General features: G+C 52.6%; 1 protein-coding gene across 1 annotated transcript in view; it reads right to left on the reverse strand.

Annotated features, from left to right (window-relative positions):
* The window catches only part of PACS1 (phosphofurin acidic cluster sorting protein 1), a 150,662-nt gene that overhangs the window by 10,342 nt on the left and 115,135 nt on the right, over positions 1-25,185 (reverse strand). The window contains exons 3-15 of the mRNA XM_010837764.1: positions 17,971-18,060; positions 16,902-17,027; positions 14,534-14,678; positions 14,205-14,296; positions 14,013-14,093; positions 10,336-10,395; positions 9,398-9,558; positions 8,972-9,065; positions 4,123-4,203; positions 2,376-2,491; positions 2,128-2,263; positions 1,006-1,110; positions 317-423 (exon numbers count right to left, since the gene is read on the reverse strand). Of these exons, the coding sequence (XP_010836066.1) occupies positions 317-423; positions 1,006-1,110; positions 2,128-2,263; positions 2,376-2,491; positions 4,123-4,203; positions 8,972-9,065; positions 9,398-9,558; positions 10,336-10,395; positions 14,013-14,093; positions 14,205-14,296; positions 14,534-14,678; positions 16,902-17,027; positions 17,971-18,060 (1,394 nt within the window). The remainder of the gene's footprint in view (positions 1-316; positions 424-1,005; positions 1,111-2,127; positions 2,264-2,375; positions 2,492-4,122; positions 4,204-8,971; positions 9,066-9,397; positions 9,559-10,335; positions 10,396-14,012; positions 14,094-14,204; positions 14,297-14,533; positions 14,679-16,901; positions 17,028-17,970; positions 18,061-25,185) is intronic.

Consider the following 25,185-nt stretch of genomic DNA (forward strand, 5'->3'; position numbering starts at 1 on the left):
TGCAGGAGGAGAAAGTCTTGTAGAACCCCGGGCTCTCTGCCTGGCCTTCTTCGTCACGGGTTTAGGAAGAGAATGAGGCAGGTCAAGGTGTGGCAGGAGACCAGGCGGGACGCCGGCAGGCAGGAGGGTGACATTTTCATCCCGACCCTCCGGGGCCAGCAGGACAACAGAGCACCAGGGCCTGATGCCGCCCAACCAGGTACTGACTGTGAGTTTCGGGTCTGATAAGCCAGGGGGTCCCCTCAGAGCTTGGAAATGAGGGTGGGAAGATGAGGCGGGAGGGGACCCCAAAGGGCAGGAGAGGAGCTGGCCTTACTAGCGCTGGATGCGGGTGAGCAGGGCGGACAGCACGGCCTGGACCTCCACCGTGGAGCACGTGCACACGACGGGCTTCCGCTGGTCCTGCAGCAGCTCCGCCACGTACTGCGGGGGGCGGGGGTGGGGGGAACCACACAGGTGAGGCCGTGTGGCAGGGCCACCACCTCCCGCAGGCCACGAAGGCGGCAAGGCCCAGGCCGGGCGGCAGGGCCCCACTGTCCGTCCTTCAGACCACAGCCAGCCAAGGTCAGGCTCCGACTGCCAGTCAGGAGAAGGTGGGGCCAGACCCCAGGGAGACGGGATCAGGAGGAAACGTGGGAAGGCCCAGGACATGCTACATTCTACACGGGCTCCGCAGCCCACTCGCTGGATGGATGGTGGGCCTGGGCGGGGCTGGGCTGCTGTTGCTCCGCCCCTTCTGGAAGCCTGGGCACCGCTGGAGCCTCTGCTTCTTTAGAGATAAGGAAACTCAAGTACAGAAAATTGGTGACTTAAGGCCCCTCAGGCTGGAAAATGACGGGACTGGGACCACACCCAGAACTGTGGGCTTAAGTCAGGCTAGGAGGAGCCGGAAAAGAAGGGGGTCATTTTGGATTTTCCTGTGCCCTGGCTTTCAGATCCACACTCGGGGAGTCTCTTGTTCCCCAGCATCCCTCCTCCCCGGCCCCGTGACCCTGGGTGCTGTACCTGACCCTGCCAGTCAGCGGTGTTGACGAGGATGACGTTTTCTGGGAGGGCTGCGTCCGACACCAGGATCTGGTTCAGCTGGTCATAGACCACCTTTCTGGGAATCTGCAGGGACAGACGTGTCTGTTGATCCCCAGGGAGCTTGGGGGGTGGGGTGATTTGTGGTCCAGGGTATGGAGAAGAGCTACCAGGAACCTATGCAGGAGACCCAGTGTCCCACTGGCCAGAGCACAGCAGACTGGAGCGGGATGAGAACACGCGAAGCCAGGCCTCAGGGCCCAGGCTGGTGCCCCAGGAACATGGCAGCTGTCCTGCCTAGGCAGGAAGGGCCCCGAAGGAGAATGAAGCAGGGGCAGCGGGAGCGGGGGAGGGAGGAGCGGAGAGCAGGTGCTCGCAGGATGGAAAGGAGGGCAGCGGGGAGAGATAATGAGAGTGCGCCATGTGGGGAGCCCTCCGACTCGGGGAACAAAGGTATTTCAGGAGCAGTGATTAACAAGAAGGACAATACCTCGCCCCAGGCACCGGGCTATTCTAGTCCTGGGCTCATTTTCAGCTGCAGAGCATTAGCTCTGCAAGCCATACGGACACAAACCCCCTTCCCAAAGGTATTTATCAGGAGAACAAGCGGGCCCACCACTAACTCCAGGAGCACAGGAGCTGGGCGAGGCCTGTCAGGGAGAATCCTTCCCTGGGAGACTGGCCTTCAGAGAGCATACAACCCCAAGGGCCAGTTCCTTCTGGGTGCCTACTCCAGCCACTCTGAGGTCTGGCACTCAAAAGTTTAATGTTGCTATGTCGGCTTCAAATCATTGTAACTAGCCCACAGCAATGCTAAGGGCATCAGAGTGCAGAGTAGACCTCCTGGGAGAGCTGATGGCCACTGTCCCCTGAACACTGTCCCCGGCACAGTTCCCTCCAAGGTCTGATGGGGGCAGAACGCACCAGCGTCCCCTATTCCGTCCTGCAATTCCTCAGCGGGAGCAGATAACAAACACGCTGGACTTCTCCCTTTAGGCCTCTCTTTACTCAGAACAATCAAATACACCCCCTTCCTCTCCACCCGACCTCCCAAGGAGACGACGGAACAGAGCCGGGGGTCCAGGGCGCCTGGCGGGTGGGTACCTGCGTGCTATGGCCCAGGTCTGGGGACCGCTCGCTGTCGGAGCTGTTGGTCCTCTCGCTCAGCGGCTTGGAGAGCTGACGCTCCTTCAGGGGGGTGCTCCTCTTCTGCCGGGGGGTGTGCACTCCTTCCACTTTGCTGCCACGGACGTGGAAGGAGGCGGTTAGACGGTCCCCCTTTCCGAGGCCACGCTCTCCGTGCTCCCCTCCTTCCACCTGATGCCTCAGGAGCGTCTTCCCACCCTGAGTACCTGGGGGAGGCGGAGCCCTGCAGGTCCGTTTTGCTGGACTTCATGGGAGTTTTGACTTTCTCGGGCACAACCAGACTCGTGCTCACGTCTCCGAACATGTCCTGGTCAGTGATTTCCTGCCACAGAGCAAAGGAAGCCGTGAGGGTGACCCCCTTCCGAGATCACGAGAGCCTGGTGGCTCCTGTCTGGGCCGTCAGCACCACGGGACCATCAGCCCCCTGCGCTCTTTTCCAGGAAACACATGGTTCTAAAACTCCTGCCACCCCTCTCCCCTGACGACTGTTTAATTCAGCTGAGGGTGCCCGCTGTGCTGGGCACGGTCGCCTGCTATCCAATCTGACCCCTACATTTATGAACCGTCAGCCCACAAATCTGGGCTGATGATCTGGCTTCTCTAGGCGGGAAGGAGAGCCTTTTACTCAGGAAGTGACGTGATGGGAATTTCATTTTTGAAACGCCTGCTGTGCAGTACGGACCAAAGGGGGAAACAGTGGAGGCTGGGCTACTTGGATTGCGGGTGAACCACAGTCCTCTTGAACCCAGCCTAAGGCTCTGCTGGACAACAGATCTGTAACACGGTATTCTGTACTATAGGAGACATGAGCCTGAAAGAATCCCTCCTTTTAGCTGGCAGCTCCCACCGGGAGGCTGAGGTACAGCACACCCCCAGGGGGTGTCCGGTCAAGTTCTCTGCTCCCTCCTCCCAGCTCGGGCTGGCCTCCAGCCCCACGTGGGCTGAGCTTGGGCCCAGGCCGGACCTGCGGGCCCAGCCCCAGACTCCCTCCCCCAGGTGAACCGCTCTGCCCTCCCTGGGCCCCCTGGAGCCTCTGTGCTGTGTGCTCTGGCTGGCTTTTCTCCCAACGGGGCGCCACGGTGTTCTCGTTTGGGCACTGTCAGTGCTCAGCACTGTGTGTGTGTGTGTGTGTGTGTGTGTGTGTGTGTGTGTGTGATTTCAATCTGTGTGTAACTACACTGGGTGCCCCAGGCGATCCATCCCACGCACCCCTAAACAGCCCCAACATCTCTCAGTGGGAGGAGATGACCAGCAGGTAACCACTTGGAGAGCTGATGCTGTGGACTATCTGGCCATTGTAAAAACAACAATGGAGGAAGAGGTGGTTTTTCAGGGAAAGATGCTGCTCATCGTCCCTCAGGAGTAAATGAGGGGGTGGGGGCGTTCCCTGGTGGCTCAGTGGTAAAGAATTGCCTGTCAATGCAGGAGACACAGGTTTGATCCCTGATTCGAGAACGTCGCACGTGCCGAGGAGTGACTAAGCCTGTGTGCCCCAACTACTGAAGCCCTAGACCCGTGCTCCCCGACAGGAGAAGCCACCGCAAGGAGGAGCCTGCGCAGTGTAACTAGAGTAGCCCCGGCTTGCTGTAACTAGAGAAAAGTCCATGCAGCAATGAAGACCCCGCACAGCCCAAAGTGAATAAATCAATACATAAACATTAAAAAAAAAAAAAAGAAGGACATGAGAGTGACAGATAGTGAGAAAGTACCCAAATCAGCATTTGCTCAGACCTAAAGAAAGAGCAGAATGGGGACATTTCTGGTTTGCTAGTTTGGGCACCAACCTGATACTCCACAGGTAAAGATTTCGGGAGGAGGAGAATGCAGGACCTTCCTAAGTCCACAGATTTAGGCGAAAGTTTCATGATGGTCCTGAGGGTTTTTTACCTCTATTTCTAAAGGTACCCAAAACTATTTTCGACAGCTGGAAACAGGAGACGGAACCATACATACCAGAGTGTCTGTTTCAGTCAAGCTGTCATCTTGATTTTTAATCCGAGCAGATTTGACTTTTTCTAGCGCAGCCAATTCCATCTGCAAAAATTATAATAATTAGTCATCACCAATCCAAATAACCACCACTCTAACTTGCTCCCTTAGTCCCTTGGAAGCTTAAAATACTTTCACTTAATTGGAAGACCTCATGACATCTTTCATAACATCTTTGGGACTTTCACCTTAACAAGCAGCATATTTTTTTGTGAAAAACTGAGCTTCAGAAGGTCAGTTATTCTGTGATCATTAAATCAGTAACACGGTGAGACGCTAAACCCAGAAATTCTGATTCTCAAAAGATGCTCTCAGGGAAGAGAGGCCCAGCCTTCAGATGGCTTGGCTGTGGGATCTGCCAGTCCTGACTCTGGGGTTTGGTGAACATCCCTGCCCAGGAGGGGCACACGGGGCCCCTTCTGCTGTCAGCAGTGGTGAGAAGAAAGGGGACGCTAGCGTTCAGGTCTTTGATTTCGAGACTAAAGACATCCATGGGGGCCAAACGCGTTTGGCTTGGTGGAAACATCTAGAAAACCCTCAAACAGAATATTCTAAGCCATTTATGTGTGAAATAATTCTCCCTTTGTCCTCAACTCTTACAGGTCTCATAAATATTAAAAATGTACTTTGCAAATACAGATAAAGCACCAGATTTTTCACACTTGCGAATGCTGCTTCTGGCTGTGCAGACACCGGTGTCGGAATCCTGAGCAGCTGCGGGGTGTGAGTCTCAGCTGTGGGGAAGGCACTGGCCTCAGTGGGTCTCTGGTTCTTCTGGGGAACCAGGGAATCAGAAAGGATCGACGATGCCCCACACTTCCTCCCAGTGACCTTTCTCTGAGTAATGGGGACATTTTTCCAAGGAGTTAATAGCCCTGTGAATTGTGTATCCTACATGAAAATGGGTCTCTGGTTCTTCTGGGGAACCAGGGAATCAGAAAGGATCGAAGATAGCCCACTTCCTCCCAATGACCCAAAGTTCTTTCTCTGAGTAAACGACAGAGCACAGAGAAAAAGCCTAAAAAGCTCATGGGGGTCACTTGGCAAATTAATGAACAATGATCACACAAGTCAGCCCGTGTCACATGCTAAGCCAGGCTTTCTCCACCTGGGACCGCTGGCATCTGCGGAGGGCCCTTCTCTACTCTGGGGCGTCCTATGCAGGACCTGACCTGCAGCCCCGCCTCCACCCACTAATCACCGTTGCTGTGAGAACCAAAACAAAATAAAAAAATGTCTCCAGTCCTTGCCCAGTGTTCCCTGGGAAGCAAAACCACCCTTGGTTGAGGACCACTGTCCTGAGCCATCTGTAAAATTAACCCAAGGCACTTTAACCAGACCCCGTGGCCCCAGAGTGTGAGACAGTTTGGTTCAGAGCCACGCACGGTAGGTTGCCTCCTGTCTGCACAGCTAGTTCATTTACACATTGCCTATTGGGATAACCGATGTGAACAGTCTACGGTCACAGAAAACTCTCGGTCGGACTTGAGACTGGACATGACTTCACTCAGTATTGGATCTCAGCATGACGAATGACTTAAACACATTTTAGAGAGGATGGATGAGGGCGGCAACATCGCCCTGCTTGAAGGTTCTCAGGCAGCAGCCCTGTGGTCAAGCCCCCTGACAACAGAGCAGTGTCTGAGCGCTCTAACCCAGACTAGAGTTGGGGGCACCTGCCGGCTATGCACTGACTCTTCTGGATGTTCCGGTCGATCCTGCCAGAAGTAAGCTCCTGACTCTCCAAGTTCCTCTTCCTGCTCCTATAAATACTTTAGGCTTTTCTCGCCCCAGCAGTGCAGCCGCTGTGTTGTCTGACTGTGTGGCACTGAGACAGTTGCAGCAGCCTGAGGCTCGGTGCCCGCACTCCTGTGCGTGTGGGGGGCCAGAGTGGGGTGGTACTTTATGCCGGGGTCCTGCCCCGGCTGATCCAGGGTATTCGAAGCGGGGACGGCGTCGGGAGAACGGAAGGACGCCTGCGGCCTACGTAACTTTAGGCTCTCACTTTTAAGAACTACTGGTCTCCAGCACCATTCGCTACAGTGCCATGCAATTTGCAACTTTTAGCAGCAGGCAGTCCTGGCGGACCGTCTCCATCTCTTGGCCGCCCCAGCTGAAGTGCTGTCAGGGCCTACTGTTATCAGCTTCAAGGACTGAATCATCTGCTCAAGTCTTGGGAAAACTCACAACTGTAATAATTTGTGTTGGCAGAAATACCTTCTGGTTCTAGTGATCAACTGAATTCTCTGAAATTTGGGGAACAAAATGGAAGGTTAAGGAAAAAGAAACAAAAAGGCTACGAAATCAGGGAGAGAGGATGAGAGCTGGGTGGCAAGTGCTCGCCTGCCTACAGTGCACCAGCCTCATATGTTTTCCCTCGAACGTCTCAAAGTTCGCTGTGTGAAGAGCACAGCCTAGCTCTGTAGTTCCCAAAGTGCCTTTCATACTAAAGGATTCCAAAGTTCCACACCCACATCAAGACATATGGGGCTCTTCAAAATAGAAATATCACAGAGAACCAGCAAAGTCTGAAATTTGGCCAAAAGAATCAGAATTTGAAGGACTCACTAAAAAGACAACTGGAGTCTATCAATTTCAGGAGTCCGGAACTGGAATGGCTCCCAGGGCCCAGAGTAACAATGGCAACGCTGCTTACATACTGCTGCTCCCCCTGCTGTAAACCAACCCAAGCACCAATCAAGCGCCACGCTGGAGGTTTTAGCTGCCTTCTCCCACTGGATCTTCACTCTGCCTTGCAAGGCATGTCCTTTTTACATGCAACTTGTGGACGAGGACACGAAGCCTTGGTAACTGCCCAGGACAGTCAGTGGAATGATAAGAGTCAAGAGTCAGACTCAGAAGACTGACTCCAGAGTTTGTGCTCTCAGCCCAACCCTGCCCCAAAGCAATGTTCTGCCTGAAGAAAGGTCCTTAGGCCATCACACTGTCAAGACTGACACTCCATTGCCTTCTGACCTAACTGGGCTCCTATGCTGACACCTTTTGTTCAATCGCTCAATCATGTCTGGTTCTTTGCAACCCCATGGACTGCAGCTCGCCAAGCCTCCCTGTCCTTCACCATTTCCCAGGGTTTGCTCAAACCCACGTCCATCGAGTCGGTGATGCCATCCAACCGTCTCATCCTGTTGTTCCCTTCTCCTCCTGCCTTCAATCTTTCCCAGCAGCTTCACTTTACGAATACAGCACCCGAGGCCCAGAACATCAGTTGATTTTTCTCTTTAAATTCTGTAAGTCATGCAACTGAGACTAAAAGCAGAGTCTACAAATTGCATCAACCCAGAGACAGCTTCATTAAGATAGTTTCCCTTACTGGTTGACTGACAACGATCCCTAACATTTCCTGAGTGTTTGCATATGTTAGGCACCAGGCTTAGTGCTCTGGGGTGCTATCTCAGTTCATAATTTGCTTGCACTGTATCACAGGAGGGCCCTTGTTCTGCATTCTGAGGATGCCTGGAGTCAGTCTCCCTCTGGCCAGGCCCCAGGTTTCTCTCTGGAAGAGTCCGCCCCTTTTATTTACATTTGCAGTGACTCTGGCCCCCGTAGCCAGTGATCCGTCCACGTGGACAGTGAGGACTCAGCAGGGCCACTCATTAGCCCCACCAGAAAGAGCCGCTACAAGGACATCCTGAATAGAAGCAGCAGCCGTGTGAGGCCTCCTCCGCGCCGGATCACAGGAACCTGGGCTGGAAATGCTGAGAGCGCGGGGTCTGCAAGGGGCAGGCCTGAGGTTTCTCCGCAGGGATTCTCGGCGGGGCCTGCCAGGGCCCATCCCACGTTTGCTCGCTAAGACCACGTGGTGCCGCTGTCCTAGGGCCCGACCACACGTGCGGCGCCTTCAGCGGGAGGACGGATAAGGCGGACGACAGCGCCACCTGGTGGCAGCAGTCAGTCAGGCCGTCTCTGAGCCGACGGTTCGCAGACGCCCGGGAATGGACGGGGGTGGGGGCGAATGGAGGGCCTCACGGGCTTCAGGATGTTTCCTCACAGGCTCATACTTATTTGCTGGGTTAGTTTTGTATTTTCTTTGTTAAAGCAGCAAGAGCAGGAGGACTTAAAAGATTCAGTTTCTTTGGTCTACAGAGAAGACACTGGGCTTTCAGCTGCGAACCAAAGACCCTACTAAAATCCGGCAGTTGGCTGTAAACGAGGGCAAGGAGAGCTTCCAAGGGCCTGAGGCGGGTGCAGCATCAAGACGGGCTCCTGCTCTAATGCTCCACGGCTGGGGAGGCCTTCCAGGAGGGGCAGGGCGTGGTCCGGGGTGAGGCTGGGCTCTGGGGGGCTCCGGCTCCCTCTGGCTCAGCAGGCCAAATAAATTCTCGATTCTGTGAGGGCGCTGCCCACTTCCTCAGCAAAGCCCACGTAATTTCTCCTGAACAGACCCTGGGCGTTTCCTGCCCCATCCCTTCCCCGCCTGGAAGCAGAGTCGCTACCCCTGGCCGGATGCCACACTCCCAGCTACCACGTGACGGGCTCTGAGGGGAGGTGTCAAGGCACCGCGTGCTTTGGAGGGAAGGCTCCAGGTCATGGCGGGAAGAGACCAAGAAGGACATCTGCCCGGCCACAGCAGTGCCCTCAGAGCACTAAGCGCCCGGAAGGACTGAGATGACAACTGAGATTGAAAAAAGATGAGACCACTCGCAGGTCCCAAATGAACCGGGAGCAGAGGACCCAGTGTTACCCCAACTCCCCCAGCCCCGCTCTGCACGCCCGCCACCCTTTGTTGTGCAGGAGACCCCGTGTTAAGCCCACTCCCTGGCCCCGCGCCCCCACCGCCCTCGGCCGTGCTCACAGGGCTGGTGGTGTCTTTGCCGAGGCTGCCCTTGCTGTTGAGGCTGCCGATCTCCGTCTGGGAGCTGGACTGTGACATCCCCTCAAAGAAGGGCCTGTGGATGGCAAAGAACCACAGCCAGGGTCAGTCAGGGGCCACTAGGCCCCAGAACAGCAGCTTGTGGTCAGCCGGGGAGAGCTGGTGTTCTAGAAAGACTGAAAACCCGGGCTTCAAGGATGTTGGGAGGAAGAGACACAGCAGAGGCTGGACAAGGAGGGGCCCGGACTGAAGGACTGGAGAGAGTTCTGTGGGGGCTTCTGTCAGTTAAACAACGACCTCTATCCAGAGGGCTGGAGGTTCGTCAAGGGTGAGGAGCCAAGATCCCCTGCTCATGGGGGAGGGGTCTGGAGACAGTGCGGCCTCGGGAGGCCGGGCTGCAGGCCTCACCTGAGCTTGGGCTTCGGCGTGCTGAGGACACTCTCTGTCTCCTCCATCTCGGGGCCACTGTCGCTGGGGTTATACATCTCCAGGCTGTCATACAGTTCGTCCAAGTCTTCTTCCACTTCTCGAATCTGCTCCCGGGACACATGTTCCAGCCCGAAGCCCACCTGTGGAAGAAGACAAAACCTCTGAACTGGGGGCTACCCCTGTTCACAACATGGAGAAGGGCAACTTCTTCCCACGGCTACCCTGCCCAGTCCCCTCAGGGGACTTGCCATAGCTTCACCCTCCTCAGGGTGGTCCTGGTGGCCCTTCTGTGATCTGACCCTGAGAGCAGGACAAGGTGAGGGCCAGGGTTCCCCCTCAGTGCCTCCCTGGTGCTCCCCACCAGGACCCAGCGTCAGGAAGAGGAGGGGGAGCGAGACCATGCTTTTCCAGAGAAACAGGCTGGAGAAAACTCGGAAGCCTGGGACCCTGGCAGGCTCCTGCTGCCCTCCCCTCGAGTCCACAGGGGACAAGTCTCCAGTCTCAGTCCACTAAGGAGACAGCCTATGAGGACCGGCTCCGGCCTGCGAGAGCTCGGGGCTCGGGGGGATACTGCTTCTCTAGTGGCCAGTTCCTGACGCCACGGAGAAGGCTCCCACCTCAGATTGCTCCTCACGATGTTCCCCTCGGGGCAGGATGGAACACTGAACAACGGCACTGCCAGACACCCTACACCGGAGGCCTGGAATTAACCCACGGCGGGGAGGACCAGGCGCCCCGTGCTCAAGACAGCGGAACCTCGGGCGCCACCTGTCAATCTCGCCTCCTTCCAAGTAGCTACCGCCTCACGTGGGGGCCTGGAATCTCGCCTCCCAGTGGCAGCACCGACTGCGCCCCGGGAACCAGGGCGACACTCCAGAATTCCACTCACAGTCCGGCTTGGGAGTAAGGGCTCGTACCTCGTCTGAAACTTTAAACCGCTTCAGGAGGGCCACAAACTTCTGCTTGATGTTAGGTTGCTGTAGGGACAAAGCCACAGAGGTTCTCAGCCAGCAGCCCCATGTGGAAGGCGATCACTTGTTGGAAGGGTGACCGAGGGCCCGCTTTTGTAAAGAGCTGGGGGAGGACACTGGTGGGGACAGTCTCTACCCTGGGACCCCACCCCACCCCAGTAACTCCCCACCGTCACCTCCTGCTCATCCCTTTCTCTAGTCTTTCAGAAACCCGGTGCTGACAGGTGAGCGCCACCAGTATACACACAGGCTCCTCAAACTCGACGTTTTTCCGTGCATCCCCTCTCTGGGTCCCCCAGTCACCAAGGCTGACCTGGAATCTCTCCCCCCACCTCACCTCCCGGCCCAGGGCTGCTGGCCCCTACTCTTGTCCACCTGCTTCCATCCAGCCCCCCTGGGGCCACAACCGCCCTCCACCAGTCCCTTCCACCCCACCTCCAGTCTCCTTCCCTCCAGAGTCCACGGTGGCTGCTCCACAGGCAGATACCCCCAGTCACTCCCCAGGTGATGGCCTTCGAGGGCCCCAGAGCCTCTTAGCGTCACTGTGTGTCCACTGAGGGCTGGCACTGCCTGTCCCCAGCCTCGCCCACCATTTAACCCCTCACAACCCGCTTAGGTGGGAACTAACTGCTTCAGTTCAGTTCAGTTCAGTCGCTCAGTCGTGTCTGACTCTTTGCGACCCCATGAATCACAGCACGCCAGGCCTCCCTGTCCATCACCATCTCCCGGAGTTCACTCAGACTCACATCCATCGAGTCAGTGATGCCATCCAGCCATCTCATCCTCTGTCGTCCCTTTCTCCTCCTGCCCTCAATCCCTCCCAGCATCAGAGTCTTTTCCAATGAGTCAACTCTTCGCATGAGGTGGCCAAAGTACTGGAGTTTCAGCTTTAGCATCGTTCCTTCCAAAGAAATCCCAGGGCTGATCTCCTTCAGAATGGACTGGTTGGATGTCCTTGCAGTCCAAGGGACTCTCAGGAGTCTTCTCCAACACCACAGTTCAAAAGCATCAATTCTTCAGCGCTCAGCTTTCTTCACAGTCCAACTCTCACATCCATACATGACCACTGGAAAAACCATAGCCTTGACTAGACGGACCTCTGTTGGCAAAGCAATGTCTCTGCTTTTCAATATGCTATCTAGGTTGGTCATAACTTTCCTTCCAAGGAGTAAGCGTCTTTTAATTTCATGGCTGCAGTCACCATCTGTAGTGATTTTGGAGCCCCCAAAAATAAAGTCTGACACTGTTTCCACTGTTTCCCCATCTATTTCCCATGAAGTGATGGGACCGGATGCCATGATCTTCGTTTTCTGAATGTTGAATTTTAAGCCAACTTTTTCACTCTCCTCTTTCACCTTCATCAAGAGGCTTTTGAGTTCCTCTTCACTTTCTGCCATAAGGGTGGTGTCATCTGCATATCTGAGGTTATTGATATTTCTCCCGGCAATCTTGATTCCAGCTTGTGCTTCTTCCAGCCCAGCGTTTCTCATGATGTACTCTGCATGTAAGTTAAATAAGCAGGGTGACAATATACAGCCTTGACGTCCTCCTTTTCCTATCTGGAACCATACGACTCTGCAAAGCTGTGTGTGTGTGGTGCCCTCCTGCTGGGCCTTTTATATGGTAACTTCTGCCTTGACTAAACCTTGGCCGCAAATCCATGTGGTGAAGGCCTGTTGACTCTCAGAAAACCCGGCATCTCTCGGCATCTCGCCCGTGAAGTTGTCCAGCTCAGAGTCGTTCACTTCCCCTCTACTGCCGTGGCGGCCCTGACACAGTACTCGTCTGGTGCCGGCCCTACACCGTCACGGCCACTCGTGAAAATGTGTTTGTGTCAGTGGACACTGCGAGTTCCCTGATGGCACAGACCAGGCCTTCCTTATCTCTCCGTGTCCGACCCCAGCTCTGGTGACTAGTCTGTGGCTACCAGCACCTCCTGACTAGACGGCAGACTCGCCACCTGGGGATGGAGGAGACTGACTTGTGAGGGCGACTGAGCTGGGCCTTCGGGAAAGGGCGGGGCTCCCGTCGGCAGCAGGGCACCCGAGCAGAGGAAGACTGGGAGCCATGGTGACCAAGACGCAGGACCGTTCAGCCAGCGCGCCTAAAACAAGTGCTGTCGGTGGAGAGAGGACGAGTGTGTACAGGAGACAAGAAGGAAAGAACAGTTCCTCTCAAACTCTGACTGGAAAGCCCTGCAGTTAACAGCAGCAACAAAAACACCCTCGGGGGTGGCTATCAAAGGAGTGCGGAGCACTGGTTGAGTGACCGGTGAGGCTGGATGGACAGGAAGAGGCGGCTATAAAGCCCCAGGGGCACCCAAGGGAAGAAAATGGGACTTCTCTGTGGCTATAGCGCAGGAAAAAAAAATTGGCGGGAATCAAAAAAGAGATGCCTCACCCATCATCAAAGCACAAGTGGGGCTGGAGGCCGGGCCGGGCCTCCCTTGGCCTAGGAGCCCAATCAAGGGTGAGAAGCCTGAGGACAATGAAACGGTTCAAACGTGCTCTAGACGTCGCTAGAGCCCAGGGACGGCCCAGGACGCCTGGAGAGGGGACAGCATGCCTCACAGTGGACCAGGCTCAACCAGGCTCAGACACACGCACTGAGAAGGTCTGGCCTCTGCTTATTTCACTCCTGAAGGTGGCAGGAGTCTCTGCTCTCAGGGTCCCCAGGCTGGCTCTGCCCAGAGACGATCAGGATGCCTCTGGGGACTGATGAGACCGGAAATTTCTCTTCCAAAAGTAACACTTGTGACTCTCCTACACTTTGGCACTGGAGCCCAGAATAGGTCAGATTTAACCTAGAAATTCAGGTATTAAGCATCAGGAGATGCAAGAGATGCAGGTTCGATCCCTGGGTCAGGAAGACCCCCTGGAGGAGGGCATGGCAACCCACTCCAGTATTGCTGCCTGGAGAATCCCATGGACAGAGGAGCCTGGTGGGCTACATACAGTTCATGGGGTCACAAAGAGTCGGACACGACTGAGTGACTGAGCGTGCTAGTATCTCAGTCCAGGAGTCTAATTTCACCAAAAGCAGTGGCTCCTTAGGAAATCTTATGCAGGAGACAGATTCCATGGGCATTTGGTCTCTAATGTCATGGATCTATTAAGGCAGGCATGATATCAAGCCCACAGTTTCAGGCACTAGCCTATTATTTCTGGGTAAGTTCAACAAGTGATCTGAAGTGGAGATCCTCCTGGAGAGGACTGGACTTCTCTATGCAGTGGACAGTATGAAATCCCCAGTGATCACCTGGAGGGGAGGCAGGCTGTCTGAGGGGCTCTGCTCCCCAAGGAAGCATCTGTTCCAAAGCCTACAACAAAGTTTCTCAACCTTTCTTCTATCCTAAGAGAGCCCGAAGAATGTGACAGACTGCCGTCAGGAGTGCCGGTTCTCTACCACAGTGACTGGTGTTGGAGGGGGTGGAGCTGCTGGTGGGGGAGAATGTGGTGCCAAGGGGTGTATCAGAGCCTCGAGGGGACGGCCCTGTGTGGATGTTATTGATAAAAAGAAAAAGCTCCCAGGAAGTCTGAAAGCACCACTCCCATCCTACCCCTCCCCTCTCAGCCCTGACTGGAAATCTTGGTGGAAGCGTTCCCCGGACCTTGGCGGCTCACCCTTGTGATGGCGGACGTAGAGGTGAGTTTCCTCCGGGTCTTCTTTACTTTCCGCAGATCCTCGTCCTCGTAGAACAGGTCCTAAGCGGGCAGGGGATGGAATGAGGTTGGGAAACCCCAACCCCAGGAGGTTCTGGAGGGTCTGGAGGGGCTTCCCGGCCGGCGTGTGTGTGAGGGCCTGTGCGAAGTTACCTGGCCGTGCAGCGGGTCATCACTGCCCTCCTGCTCCGATGAGAAACTCTCCTCCTCTTCCTCAGAGTAATTGTCAACATCAGGAGAACGGTCTGGAAAACAGACACCTTAGTAAGAGAACCTCGCAAGGGGGAGACCTGGCCTGGCGGGGGCCTCTGGCTGGCTGGCGTCCCGCGATCCTCAGGTGGCGATTAGCCTGGGGTAGAGGAGAGGGCCCCGGCCCCCTTTTATTTTCAGGGACCCCTAAGCTCCTCTTTCCCAGGAACACTGTATTTCCCAGGGTGGAGATCTGGGGGTTGGGCAGGGCTTTCCGACACCACTCATCTTACCAGACAGCTTGGATTTGATCCCCTCGTGGTCGATGGGCTGGCTGGACAGGGAGTAGATCTTTATTTCTGCCACAGGCACGGAGACATCCTTTACGTTGCTGTGCAGGCCGAGCACCAGGGCGCCTTCGTTCGGGTGTTGCATCACCTACAAGCACAGGCGGCCATGGACGTGCCTCACACAGAGCCCCGAGTGTGGTGCGTTTTCACAGATCCCAGCGGACATGCGAGCCACCGGGAATGGCATTCTGCTAACACATTTTCTTTCTCACTCTCCCCCGCCTGCTCTTCTTCTATTGCCTTCAGCCTCACTTTACCATTTTTTGGCTGCGCAATTCAGCCTGTGGGATCTTTGTTCACCGACCAGGGATTGAACCGCTCGACAACTGAACCTCGACAACTCAGCAGTGAAAACACAGAGTCCTAACCATTGGACTGTGAGGGAATTCCCTTGTCTCACTTTATTTTTAAAATACTTCTTTATCTGTTTGGCTGTGTTGGGTCTTAGGTGTGGCATGTGGGATCTTTCATCAGTGAGCCCAGGCTCAGGAGTTGCAGTACGAGGGCTTAGCTGCCGCATGTAGGATCTTAGTTCCCTGATCAGGGATCGAATCCGTGTCCCCTGCATTGAAAGGCAGATTCTTAACCACTGGACCGCCAGGGAAGTCTCTGTGGTCTCATTGTAAAACTGTCTCCAGAAGTGCCAGTCACGGTTCTGGTCGTGTGCAAAGAGATAAAAGTCAAGGCCTGAGATACAAAATGGCTGCTCCTCTCTAGGACTGCAGTTAAGTCTTTCACAGAGGAACCAGCTCTTAGGCTCAGCGGTGGGGGTGGCGCCTGCAGACCGTGGCCACCTGTGCCTGGCAATGAGAGAAGGACCTAAGGGCTCAACACGGCTGGCGAGACACGGCGTCCACAGCCTTTGCAACCCCAGGTCCTCGTTCTGATACAAAACATGAAGACGACGGAAAGATGCGCTGGGACTACCTCACCTTTTGTCGTGGCTGCAAAATTTTTTCCTATTTGAAGTATGAAAATATAGAAATACGTTTTAAAATTGATTTGTAGTCCCTTTCTTCTTCCCCTTCATCTGGGCTGAGAAGATTTGCTGCGCATACAGGAGAGCCTCACAAACAAACAGACTGAAGGAATGGAGAGGAGAAAGGCTGGAGGAGCCCAGGGGTGCTGACTGGAACTGACTGGAATGTGAGCGCACATCTAAGGATTAATAACTGACTCAGGCAAGAATAATTAACAGAAACTAAAACTACGAAGATATGAGCAAAAAAGAGACTGTTACAGAGTCCTCAAACATCTGCCTATAAAATGTTTTTTTTCATTGCTAAGAACAAAATATGTGTTAATTAACTTTATATTGGAAATGCCGGCATACATCATCTTCAATTAGCCGAGCGATAAGACAGCCTCACCAGTAACAGGACAAGTCGACTCGGAGTGCTGCCTGCATTACTGTTGTGGTAACTCTGCCAAAAACCTGGAAGCTGAACGTGATCTTCAGAAACATCAGACAAACCCGGACGGAGGAACATTCAATAAAGAAACCAGCTTGTCCTCTTAAAAAAATGTCAAGGGCATGGGAGACATGGGAAAAATCTGAGGGACTGCAGGTCAAGGGAGACCAAAGGGACAAGCAAATGCAGCCCACACTCCCAGGTGAAGCCCTGGGCCTGCGAAGGACGTTCCCGAGCCACGTCAGTGTCCTGATCTTCATGGTGGGTGGTGCACACACGTGAGAGTATTCCTAAGAAATTGACATGGTGCATACTAATGTGTGGGCTTCTCAGGTGGCTCAGTGGTAAAGAATCCGCCTGCCAAGGCAGGAGATGGGGGTTCGATCTCTGGGTCAGGAAGACCCTCTGGAGGAGGCCATGGCCACCCACTCCAGTATTCTTGTCTGGAGAATCCCATGGACGGAGAAGCCTGGTGGGCTACAGCCCGTGGGGTTGCAAAGAGTCGGACACGGCTGAGCAACTGAACAGCAACAACATATTAACGTGTAATGGGGCATCCTGTCTGCAGCTCACTCTCGGTGGCTCAGAGAAGTGAGCAACACGCACACGGTGTGCACAGGCGAGAACTGAAAGGCAGATGTGCCAACACCGGAGAGTCTGGGTGCAGGGCAGACGGGAATCCTTCTTATTATTAGAAGTGTTCTCTGACATTTTTAAAGAAGCTAAAGAAAAAACTTTTTGTGAGCAAGGAAGTACTGGATAAAAAGAGGCACGTCCTGGATTTCCAATAAAATAATTAGTTTGTAACCTGGAATAAAACAGCCAGGGGGTGGCAGGCTTGGAAGAGCCCCAGCTGGGCTGGGGTCTCTCTCAGGCTCTGAAAGGCCACCCTCTCTCACCTCTGCCATGTTGATGAGCCCCACGGCCAGGGTCTTATAGCCCAGGATGGTCCGGTTCTTGTAACGCTTTCTCCTCTGCAACATGATCTGCAGCTTGTTGGCATCTCGCTTTAGGAAATGAGGGTACTGCCGGGCACAAAACAGAGACAGGCAGTTAGTCAGAGAGGGAGGTCCTCAGTGGGGTCTAGTCCTGCTGGAGGACGCACCACCATCCTCTGCTTCCCTGGCTCCCCTCCGTATGAGGGGGTGATGGGGATCACTGGCTCCCCTCTGTATGAGGGGGTGACGGGGGGTGAGAGGAGCATCTGGTTCTGCCCAGCACCGGGCTTCCACTCTGCAGCTAGTGGTCCATACATGTTCTGAAACATGGCCTCTTTCCTTGCCAGGTGATCGAGCGTTCAACCTGGGCTACTGGGGTTATGAGGAGAGACAAGACATACGAGGATGGATAAGGAGGAGAAGGGATGGGACGGAGGCTGCAATACGAGGGCAAAATGAGACTGAAGGAGCACGCTCTGCTTCGGGGAGCGGGGACACAGATTACTAGGGAGAGGAGATGGGGAGGACTGTGGTAGACGACGGGGCCAACAGCCCAGGCCAAGGAAAGAGGATGTGATGCACACTAGTCCACAGGATGGAAAACGGCAAGGTCCCACTGTATAGCACAGGGAGCTATAGTCACTATCCTGTGACAAACCAAAATGGAAAAGAATGTGAAAAAGAATGTATACATAATACAGGAAACAAACAAGAAAAAGGAGAAAGTATAGGTATGTGTACACAAAATGGAGTCACTTTGCTACACAGCACAAATCAACACGTTTTAAATCAACTACAATTAAAAAAAGAAGAATGAGACATGGTGTACTTTGCAGCAGCCCATCCAGGTCTCAGCACCCGTGGTGCAGCGGCCTCAGAGATGGCGCTGGCCATCCAGGCAGGCCACAGAAGCTCTGGGTGACATTAAGCCATTGGGCTGTTCTCGGATCAAATGATCTCCAGATCAGAGCATCGTTCGAGACCAGGGGGATATGGCATATTAATGACCTAAGACAGAGCAGGTTCTCACCTGAAGGGAGAAGGTTAACTGGAGCTCTGTCTCCACCAGTCCACTGGCTGGAAGGATGATTTCGTTGGAGCGAAGAATCCTTTTTGAACCCTGAAACCAAGACAAAATAGGTCAAAGCTGCATCACCAAAAATCAGACCAAAAGAAATACTATGCTTACAAACAACACCTAAACTCTACGAAGAATCTTACCAGTTCAGATATTCCATCAGTCTTTGCTGTACTTGATTAAAATCAAGCCACTACCGTAGACATGATTTTACATTATGCTGTTTACAAAGGGTTTTCACATTAAAATGACATGTTACTGCACTCGAGTTCTCCTTTCCCACTGCCCCTGAGGGAGAGGCGGCAAGGTTGCCCCAAAGCATGGCAGTTCACCCCAAGGCGTGGCAGTTCTCCCTGAGGCTCCTCGGCCACCCTCCTCCCATCTGACTGGCCACGCTGTCCTCTCTCTGGGCCTTTCGGCATGCTGCTTTCTCTTCCTGGGTCCTCTATGCTTAAACACACAGCTCACCAACTCACTTCCCAGTCTCAGCTTTGATACAAATTTTCCCCAGGAACTTTTGCTTTAAGCACCGTCCCCACTAAACCTTGCACTGGGTTAGATACCCTAGTGTTTTTCGTTCTTAAAGAAAAATAAAGTTGGGCTAAACTGTTCCTCAAAGTAAAAAGAGACCAGCTGGAGGTCTGAGGAATGACAGTAAATTTGTAAAAATTACTTAAAAAAATTAAGTTTAATTTAACATGGTGAAGTGACCAGATCTCCAGCACACCGATGGACGAGTTAGTAAACGTTACACCCGTGTAGCCCATATCTGTATCAAAATGTACAGGATCTCTATCACTCCGGGAAAATCCCTTGGACCCCACTCTCCAGTCAATCCTGCACCCCTCCTCAGAGGTGAGTGCTGCTGACTCCTCTCACCAGAGATCTATCTTTCTTGCTCTAAAATACCACATAAATGGAACCACACGGCGTGTACTATTTGGGTGGCCTTCTTCTGCCCAACATTTATAATGTGTCTGAGGTTCACATAGGCTGTTGTGTGTATCACATTCCCTTGGACTGCCCAGCAGAATCCTGTCCCACGAACGTACCACGAGTGGCTCCCACTGTCCTGTTGCTGAACATTCACACTTGGGGCATTTCTAGTTAGCAATCACTACGGCTAAAGCTGGCATTCTGATTTTCATGTGTTTGTTTATTTCTATTTTACTTTTGTTTTCAGCAGGTCTTGGTTGCCGTGTGTGGGCTCTTTCGCTGTGGTGCGCAGGCCCTGCACTGGCGGTGCTCTGGCTCCAGTAGCAGTGCACGGGCTTAGCTGCCCTGCAACATGCGGGACCTTAGTCCCTGCTGGGGCTCCAACCCGCGTCCAGTTGCATTGGCAGGTGGATTCTCAACCACGGGACTAGCAGCGAAGTCCCAAAGCTACCACTCCAGTACAAGTCTGTGTGGAGGTATTTTTTCTTGGACCCCTAGCAGAGGGATGGCTGGGCCTCAGGGTAGACGCACTTGTAGCTTTATGAGAAACGACTAGACCTATTTCTAAAGCGTTGCTGCCATTTTCCACCTGCAGCTGCAGAGTCCGCAACTTGTGGGCAATGGGCGTGGTCTGTCCAGGACACATGGATTCTACTGCGCATGTGCAGAGGACCGCTCCGCGGCACTTCGCGTCTCCCTGGTAACTCATCCTCTGCAGCGCCCTCCCAGCCATTTATTGGTCGTTTGTAAATCTCCATTTATGATGAGCCTGATCAAACTTCTTTGTCCGTGTTGTTCATCATGTTACTCGACTGTAAGTTTTTTTAATTTGTACAAGAATTTGCCATATACATGAATTGTAAATATTTTCTTGCCTATTCATTTTCTTAATAGTATCTTTTGATGAAGTATTTAATTTTGATTTTTTTTTTCTTTCTATGATTAGTGCATTCTGGGTCCTAGCTAAGAAATCGTTTTCTAATTCAAGGTGGTGAAGTTATTCTGCTATACTGGAATAGGTATTCTGCTGTTGTCCTTTAGAAATGAAACTTTTAGTTTTTTTATTTTTATTTTTTTTAGAAATGAAACTTTTAGTTTTAACTTTTAGGTTTCTTACATATCTCTAATTTTTGCTTTTATAAAATGCAGGTTTTGGAAAATGCAGGAAGAAAAATTTTCTAAATGTAATATTTCACAATGCTTTTATAATTATAATACCATTATATTATGCCAATTAAAAATAATAACCTGGAGAAGGAAATGGAAACCACTGCAGTATTCTTGCCTAGGAAATCAGCATGGACAGTGAAGCCTGGTGGGCTACAACCCACAACGTAGCAACTAAACAACAATAACAACAAATAATAATAAAGGAAACTCTGCTTCATGTGTTAGATAACACTTTTTGTAACCTCTATTATGACCAAGAGTCTTGACAAAGTTTTCACCTGAATTTATTTAGGCTCTTAGGATTTAAGAAGTCTCTGGACAATGAATCCGAGAAATGCTAAGAATCCAAAATGTGGTTTATATATAGCAGTGGTTTCAACCAGGGGTAGGAGACATTTGGCAATGTTTACAGATATTTTTTGTTGTTACCAGTGGGGGGTGTGTGTGTGTGAGTGTGATGTTTCTAGAGGGGAGAGGCCTGGGCTGCTGCTGACCAGCCTGCAGGGCACAGGACGGCCCCATGAAACTGCTGAGAAACCCTGCCCCCTCTGCTGCTTCTAGGTGTGACCGCAGGGCTTGGCGGTGGGAGGGAGTCCTCCCTGCTCCTCAGCATCAGCTCTAGAACACTCTCCCTTCCACCTCCCCCCAAGTCCCACTCTGAGTTGCTGCCACTGCCTCTCTTCTTGGCTGTTGTTGTTCTTTCTTTTTTCAAATTTTTGTTGTTGTTGTTCAGTCACTCAGTCATGTCCGACTCTTTGTGACCCCATGGACTGTAGCATGCCAGGCTTCCCTATTCTTCACCATCTCCCGGAGTGCTAAAACTCATCCATTAAGTCGGTGATGCCATCCAACTATCTCATCTTCTGTCGTCCCCATCTCCTCCTGCCTTCAATCTTTCCCAGCATGAGGGTCTTTTCCAGTGAGTCAGGTCTTCACATCAGGTGGCCAAAGTATTGGAGCTTCAGCTTCAGCATCAGTCCTTCCAATGAATATGCAGGACTGATTTCCTTTAAGACTGACTGGTTTGATCTGTGTGGACTCTGGTTTGATCCAAGGGACTCTCAAAAATCTTCTCCAACATCACAGTTCAAAAGCATCAGTTCTTTGGTGCTCAGCCTTCTTTATGGTCCAACTCTCACAAGCATACATGACTACTGGAAAAACCATAGCTTTGACTATACGGACCTTTGTTGGCAAAGTAATGTCTCTGCTTTTTAATTCTCTGTCTAGGTTTGTCATAGCTTTTCTTCCAAGGAGCATTTATTTTTGGCTGCACTGAGTCTTTTTTAAAAAATTAATTAAATTTTGGTTGTGCTGGGTCTTCACTTCTGTGCTTGGGTTTTCTCTCGTTGTGATGTGAGGTCTTATTGCTGTGGCTTCTCTTGTTGCAGAGCACGGGCTCTAAGGCACCAGGCTTCGGGAGTTGTGGCACATGGGCTTAGCTGCCCCCCAGCGTGTGGAATGTTCCTAGATCAAACCCGCACCCCCTGTACTGGAAGGCAGATTTGTAGCTGCTGGACCACCAAGGAAGCCCTGTGTTCATTTCCTGACTTCAGTCCATCATTAACTGTTCCTCTCCCCAGCACCTGTCCCACCCTAACAGTTCATGGTTTTGACACGTGCACTTTCGGACACCCCAGCCTCTAAACCCCTCTCCCAGGGGTCTCGTCCTCACCGTTGTCCGAGTCCTGCACCCACTTGATCACACTCTGGACCTTATCATTACTGATACTGATGACTGAATCTTCTATGTCACATGACCTAGTCTCTGATCCCCACTTCCTGTTCTTTTGAGCTCATTCTCTCTGGTGTGTCAACAACAATCCTTCAAACCCACTAGGCCTACGACCCAGTGATCCTCCCATGTTTCACTCCTCCTCATGCCCGCTGTCCCCTCTGCTCACTGCTCGGCTGAAATGCCACCATCTGGACAAGCGGTCCCTGCCCACCCCGAGGGCCTCTGCCCGCTGCTGTTCTCCGTGCTCACCAGGATGATTCCAATGCTGTATAAATCCGGTGGCACGAGCTGAACATGCCTGGAGAGAATCAGATGATCTGCTCTCTGTTCTGACTTTGACTTTATGATCCCAAACGTGACGTGGGCCTGCGGGGCTGCCCGGTGATCACATTGCATTTTCCCCAGTCTGGACACTCGCCCCTTCACTCCATCCTCACGCCCCAAACACGTCCCCACCCCTGCCTTCACGCTGAGCTAACAGCCCTGATTCCCACTGTGCCGAGAAAACTGAAGTGACAGGAGAAGAGCCCCTGCCACACGAGCTCCTGGCCACATCTGTGTGGCCACAATTCCCCCCCTCGGTCACACCGGGGGGCTCCCGGCCCCCACACCCCGCCCCACCTCTCACCTCCTGCTCACTGACTCCAAGAGGCTCTTCCAGTCATTCTTTCCTCTCGCATACAGTCAACTTTGCTCTCTCTTCTGGATTATTTCCATTAGCAAACAGGTTACTGATATTTCTCTCATTAAAAAAAAAATCCTCTCTTGTCCCCACATGCCCTGCTGGTTACCGCCCCACACCTCGCCTTCCTGTTACAGCAAACTCCTCAAGAGCCGTTTATTTTTGCTCTTGAAGACTTCTCTCGTTGTCTCCTAGCTGCGCTCCATCAGACCTCCTACCTGCACTATTCCCACCACGGCTGCCATCCTCAGAGTCTGAGAACCTCCACGGGGGATTCCTCTTTCTCCACTGATCTGAGTTCTGACAGGGCCCGTCACTCCCCCTCCGGCCCCTCTTCCTTCCCGTGGCCTCCCGCACACCGCACTTTCCTGGATTTCCTCTCGCCCTCAGCTGTTCTTTCCTGGTCCCCAGGTCAGGTCCTTCCTTTGTCCCTCAGCCTCGATCTCTAGACAAGCTCTCTTCTCTGTATCCACTCCCTCCAGTCCCGAGGAGTTCATCCATCTTCTGGTCTCAGATAAGCTGACGACTCTCCAAACTGTCTCTCTCCCAGACCACTCTTTCCCGAACTCTAAACTCGCACAGTCAACTGTCTATTCAATTTCTCTCCTAGGATGTTTAACAGCCACCACAGATACAATGTGATGGGCTGAATTCCTGGATCTTTCCCCCTAAACCGGCTTCACCCACAGGTTTCCCCATCTCACTTAAAGGCATCTCCACCCTTCCAGTTGCTGAGGCCAAAGCTTGGGTGCCGCCCTCATCTCCTGCCAGAATCACTGTCAGAGCCTATCAGCTGATCTTCTTGATTCCTCTTTCTCACTGACAGCCTGTTTTCCACATAACAGCCAGAACAATCCTATCACTTCCCTGTTCAAAACCCTCCAAGTCGGGACTCCCTGGTCATCCAGTGTTGAAGACTCTGCACTTCCAACGCAGGGGTGTAGGGAGTATGGGTTCAATCCTTGGTTGGGGAATGGGGAAAAGCTGGAAACACTAGAAACAGTGACAGACTTTATTTTTTGGGGCTCCAAAATCACTGCAGATGGTGACTGCAGCCATGAAATTAGAAGATGCTTGCTCCTTGGAAGAAAAACTATGACAAACTCAGACAGCATATTAAAAAGCAGAGACATTACTTTGCCAACAAAGGCCCGTCTAGTCAAAGCTATGGTTTTTCCAGTAGTCATGTATGGATGTGAGAGTTGGACCATAAAGAAGGCTGAGCATCGAAGAATTGATGTTTTCAAACTGTGGTGCTAGAGAAGATTCTTGAGAGTCCCGTGGACTGCAAGGAGATCAAACCAGTCAGTCCTAAAGAAAATCAATCCTAAATATTCACTTAGGGGACTGATGCTGAAGCTGAAGCTCCCATACTCTAGCCACCTGATGTGAAGTGCTGACTCACTGGAAAAGACCCTAATGCTGAGAAAAAGACTGAAGGCAGGAGAAGAGGATGACAGAGGATGAGACAGTTGGATGGCATCAACAGACTCAACAGACTCAACAGCACTGAGTCTGAGCAAGCTCCGGGAGATGGTGAAGACAGGGAAGCCTGGCATGCTGCAGTCCATGGGGTGGCAAAGAGTCAGAGACGACTGAATGACTGAACAACAAATGCTGCGGAGCAGCCAAAAAATAAACAGAAAAACGAAACCCTCCAATTCACACAGAATAAAAGCCAGAGACCTTCCCATCGCGGCATACACCCCCATCCCCCGATCTCTCTGCCCTCCCCTCCTCTTCCTCTCACTCCCCTCCAGCCTCAGGCCCTCCTCCTTTCTCTCCATCCTGCCAGCACCTCCCTGCTCAGGGCCTCGCCCTGGCTTCTCCCTCCAGTGCTCTTCCTCTAGGTATCTGCACAGCTTCCTCCCTCACCTTCTTCAAAGTCCCTGCATGAAAGCCATCTTCTCAGTGAGGCCACCCGTGACCACCACATAACTTCCTCCACCCCTGGGCGTGCTCCATCCCCCACCCCCACTGGGACGCATCATCACCTTCCAACAGCAGCGGCCCTCATTATCTGAACTCTCACTATCTAAATGTGTGCTGTAAATTCCCGTAAACGTTTCCATCCCAAATGCGTTATCTGAACCGCAAACTTGTGAATGTGAACCTATGTGCGCCGGTAAAAGGATGTAGATGCAGGGCAGCTTACAAGGGCACAGCCAGCTCTGGCACTTTCAGAGCCCAGCACAGTACTAGTCTCGTCTTTACTGCCCTCCAGCAAAGATTCGGCTCCTCGTGGGTCCCACAATTTGCTTCTTCCAGGTGCCAGGCACTACCAACTTGGGTCCAAATTCAAAATTATCTTCAGTATCTTTTTAAATCTGTAGCATCGTATATCTTCATTTGCAGTACAGAAGCAGAACAGTTTGTGTCTGATACTATAGTACCATTGACATTTGGGATTGGTCTGGTGGCTCAGATGGTAAAGAATGTGCCTGCAATGTGGGAGACCCAGGTTTGATCCCTGGGTTGGGAAGATCCCTGGAGAAAGGAATGACTACCCAGTCCTGGAGAGTTCCAGGGACAGAGGAGCCTGCTGGTCCATAGTCCATGGGATCACAAAGAGTCAGACACAACTAAGCAACTAAAACTTTCACTTTCATAGTACCATTACTTATGACACATAAAAATACCC

Source organism: Bison bison, unplaced genomic scaffold (genome assembly GCF_000754665.1).
Source record: "Bison bison bison isolate TAMUID 2011002044 unplaced genomic scaffold, Bison_UMD1.0 scf7180017864080, whole genome shotgun sequence".
Classification (NCBI taxonomy): domain Eukaryota; kingdom Metazoa; phylum Chordata; class Mammalia; order Artiodactyla; family Bovidae; genus Bison; species Bison bison.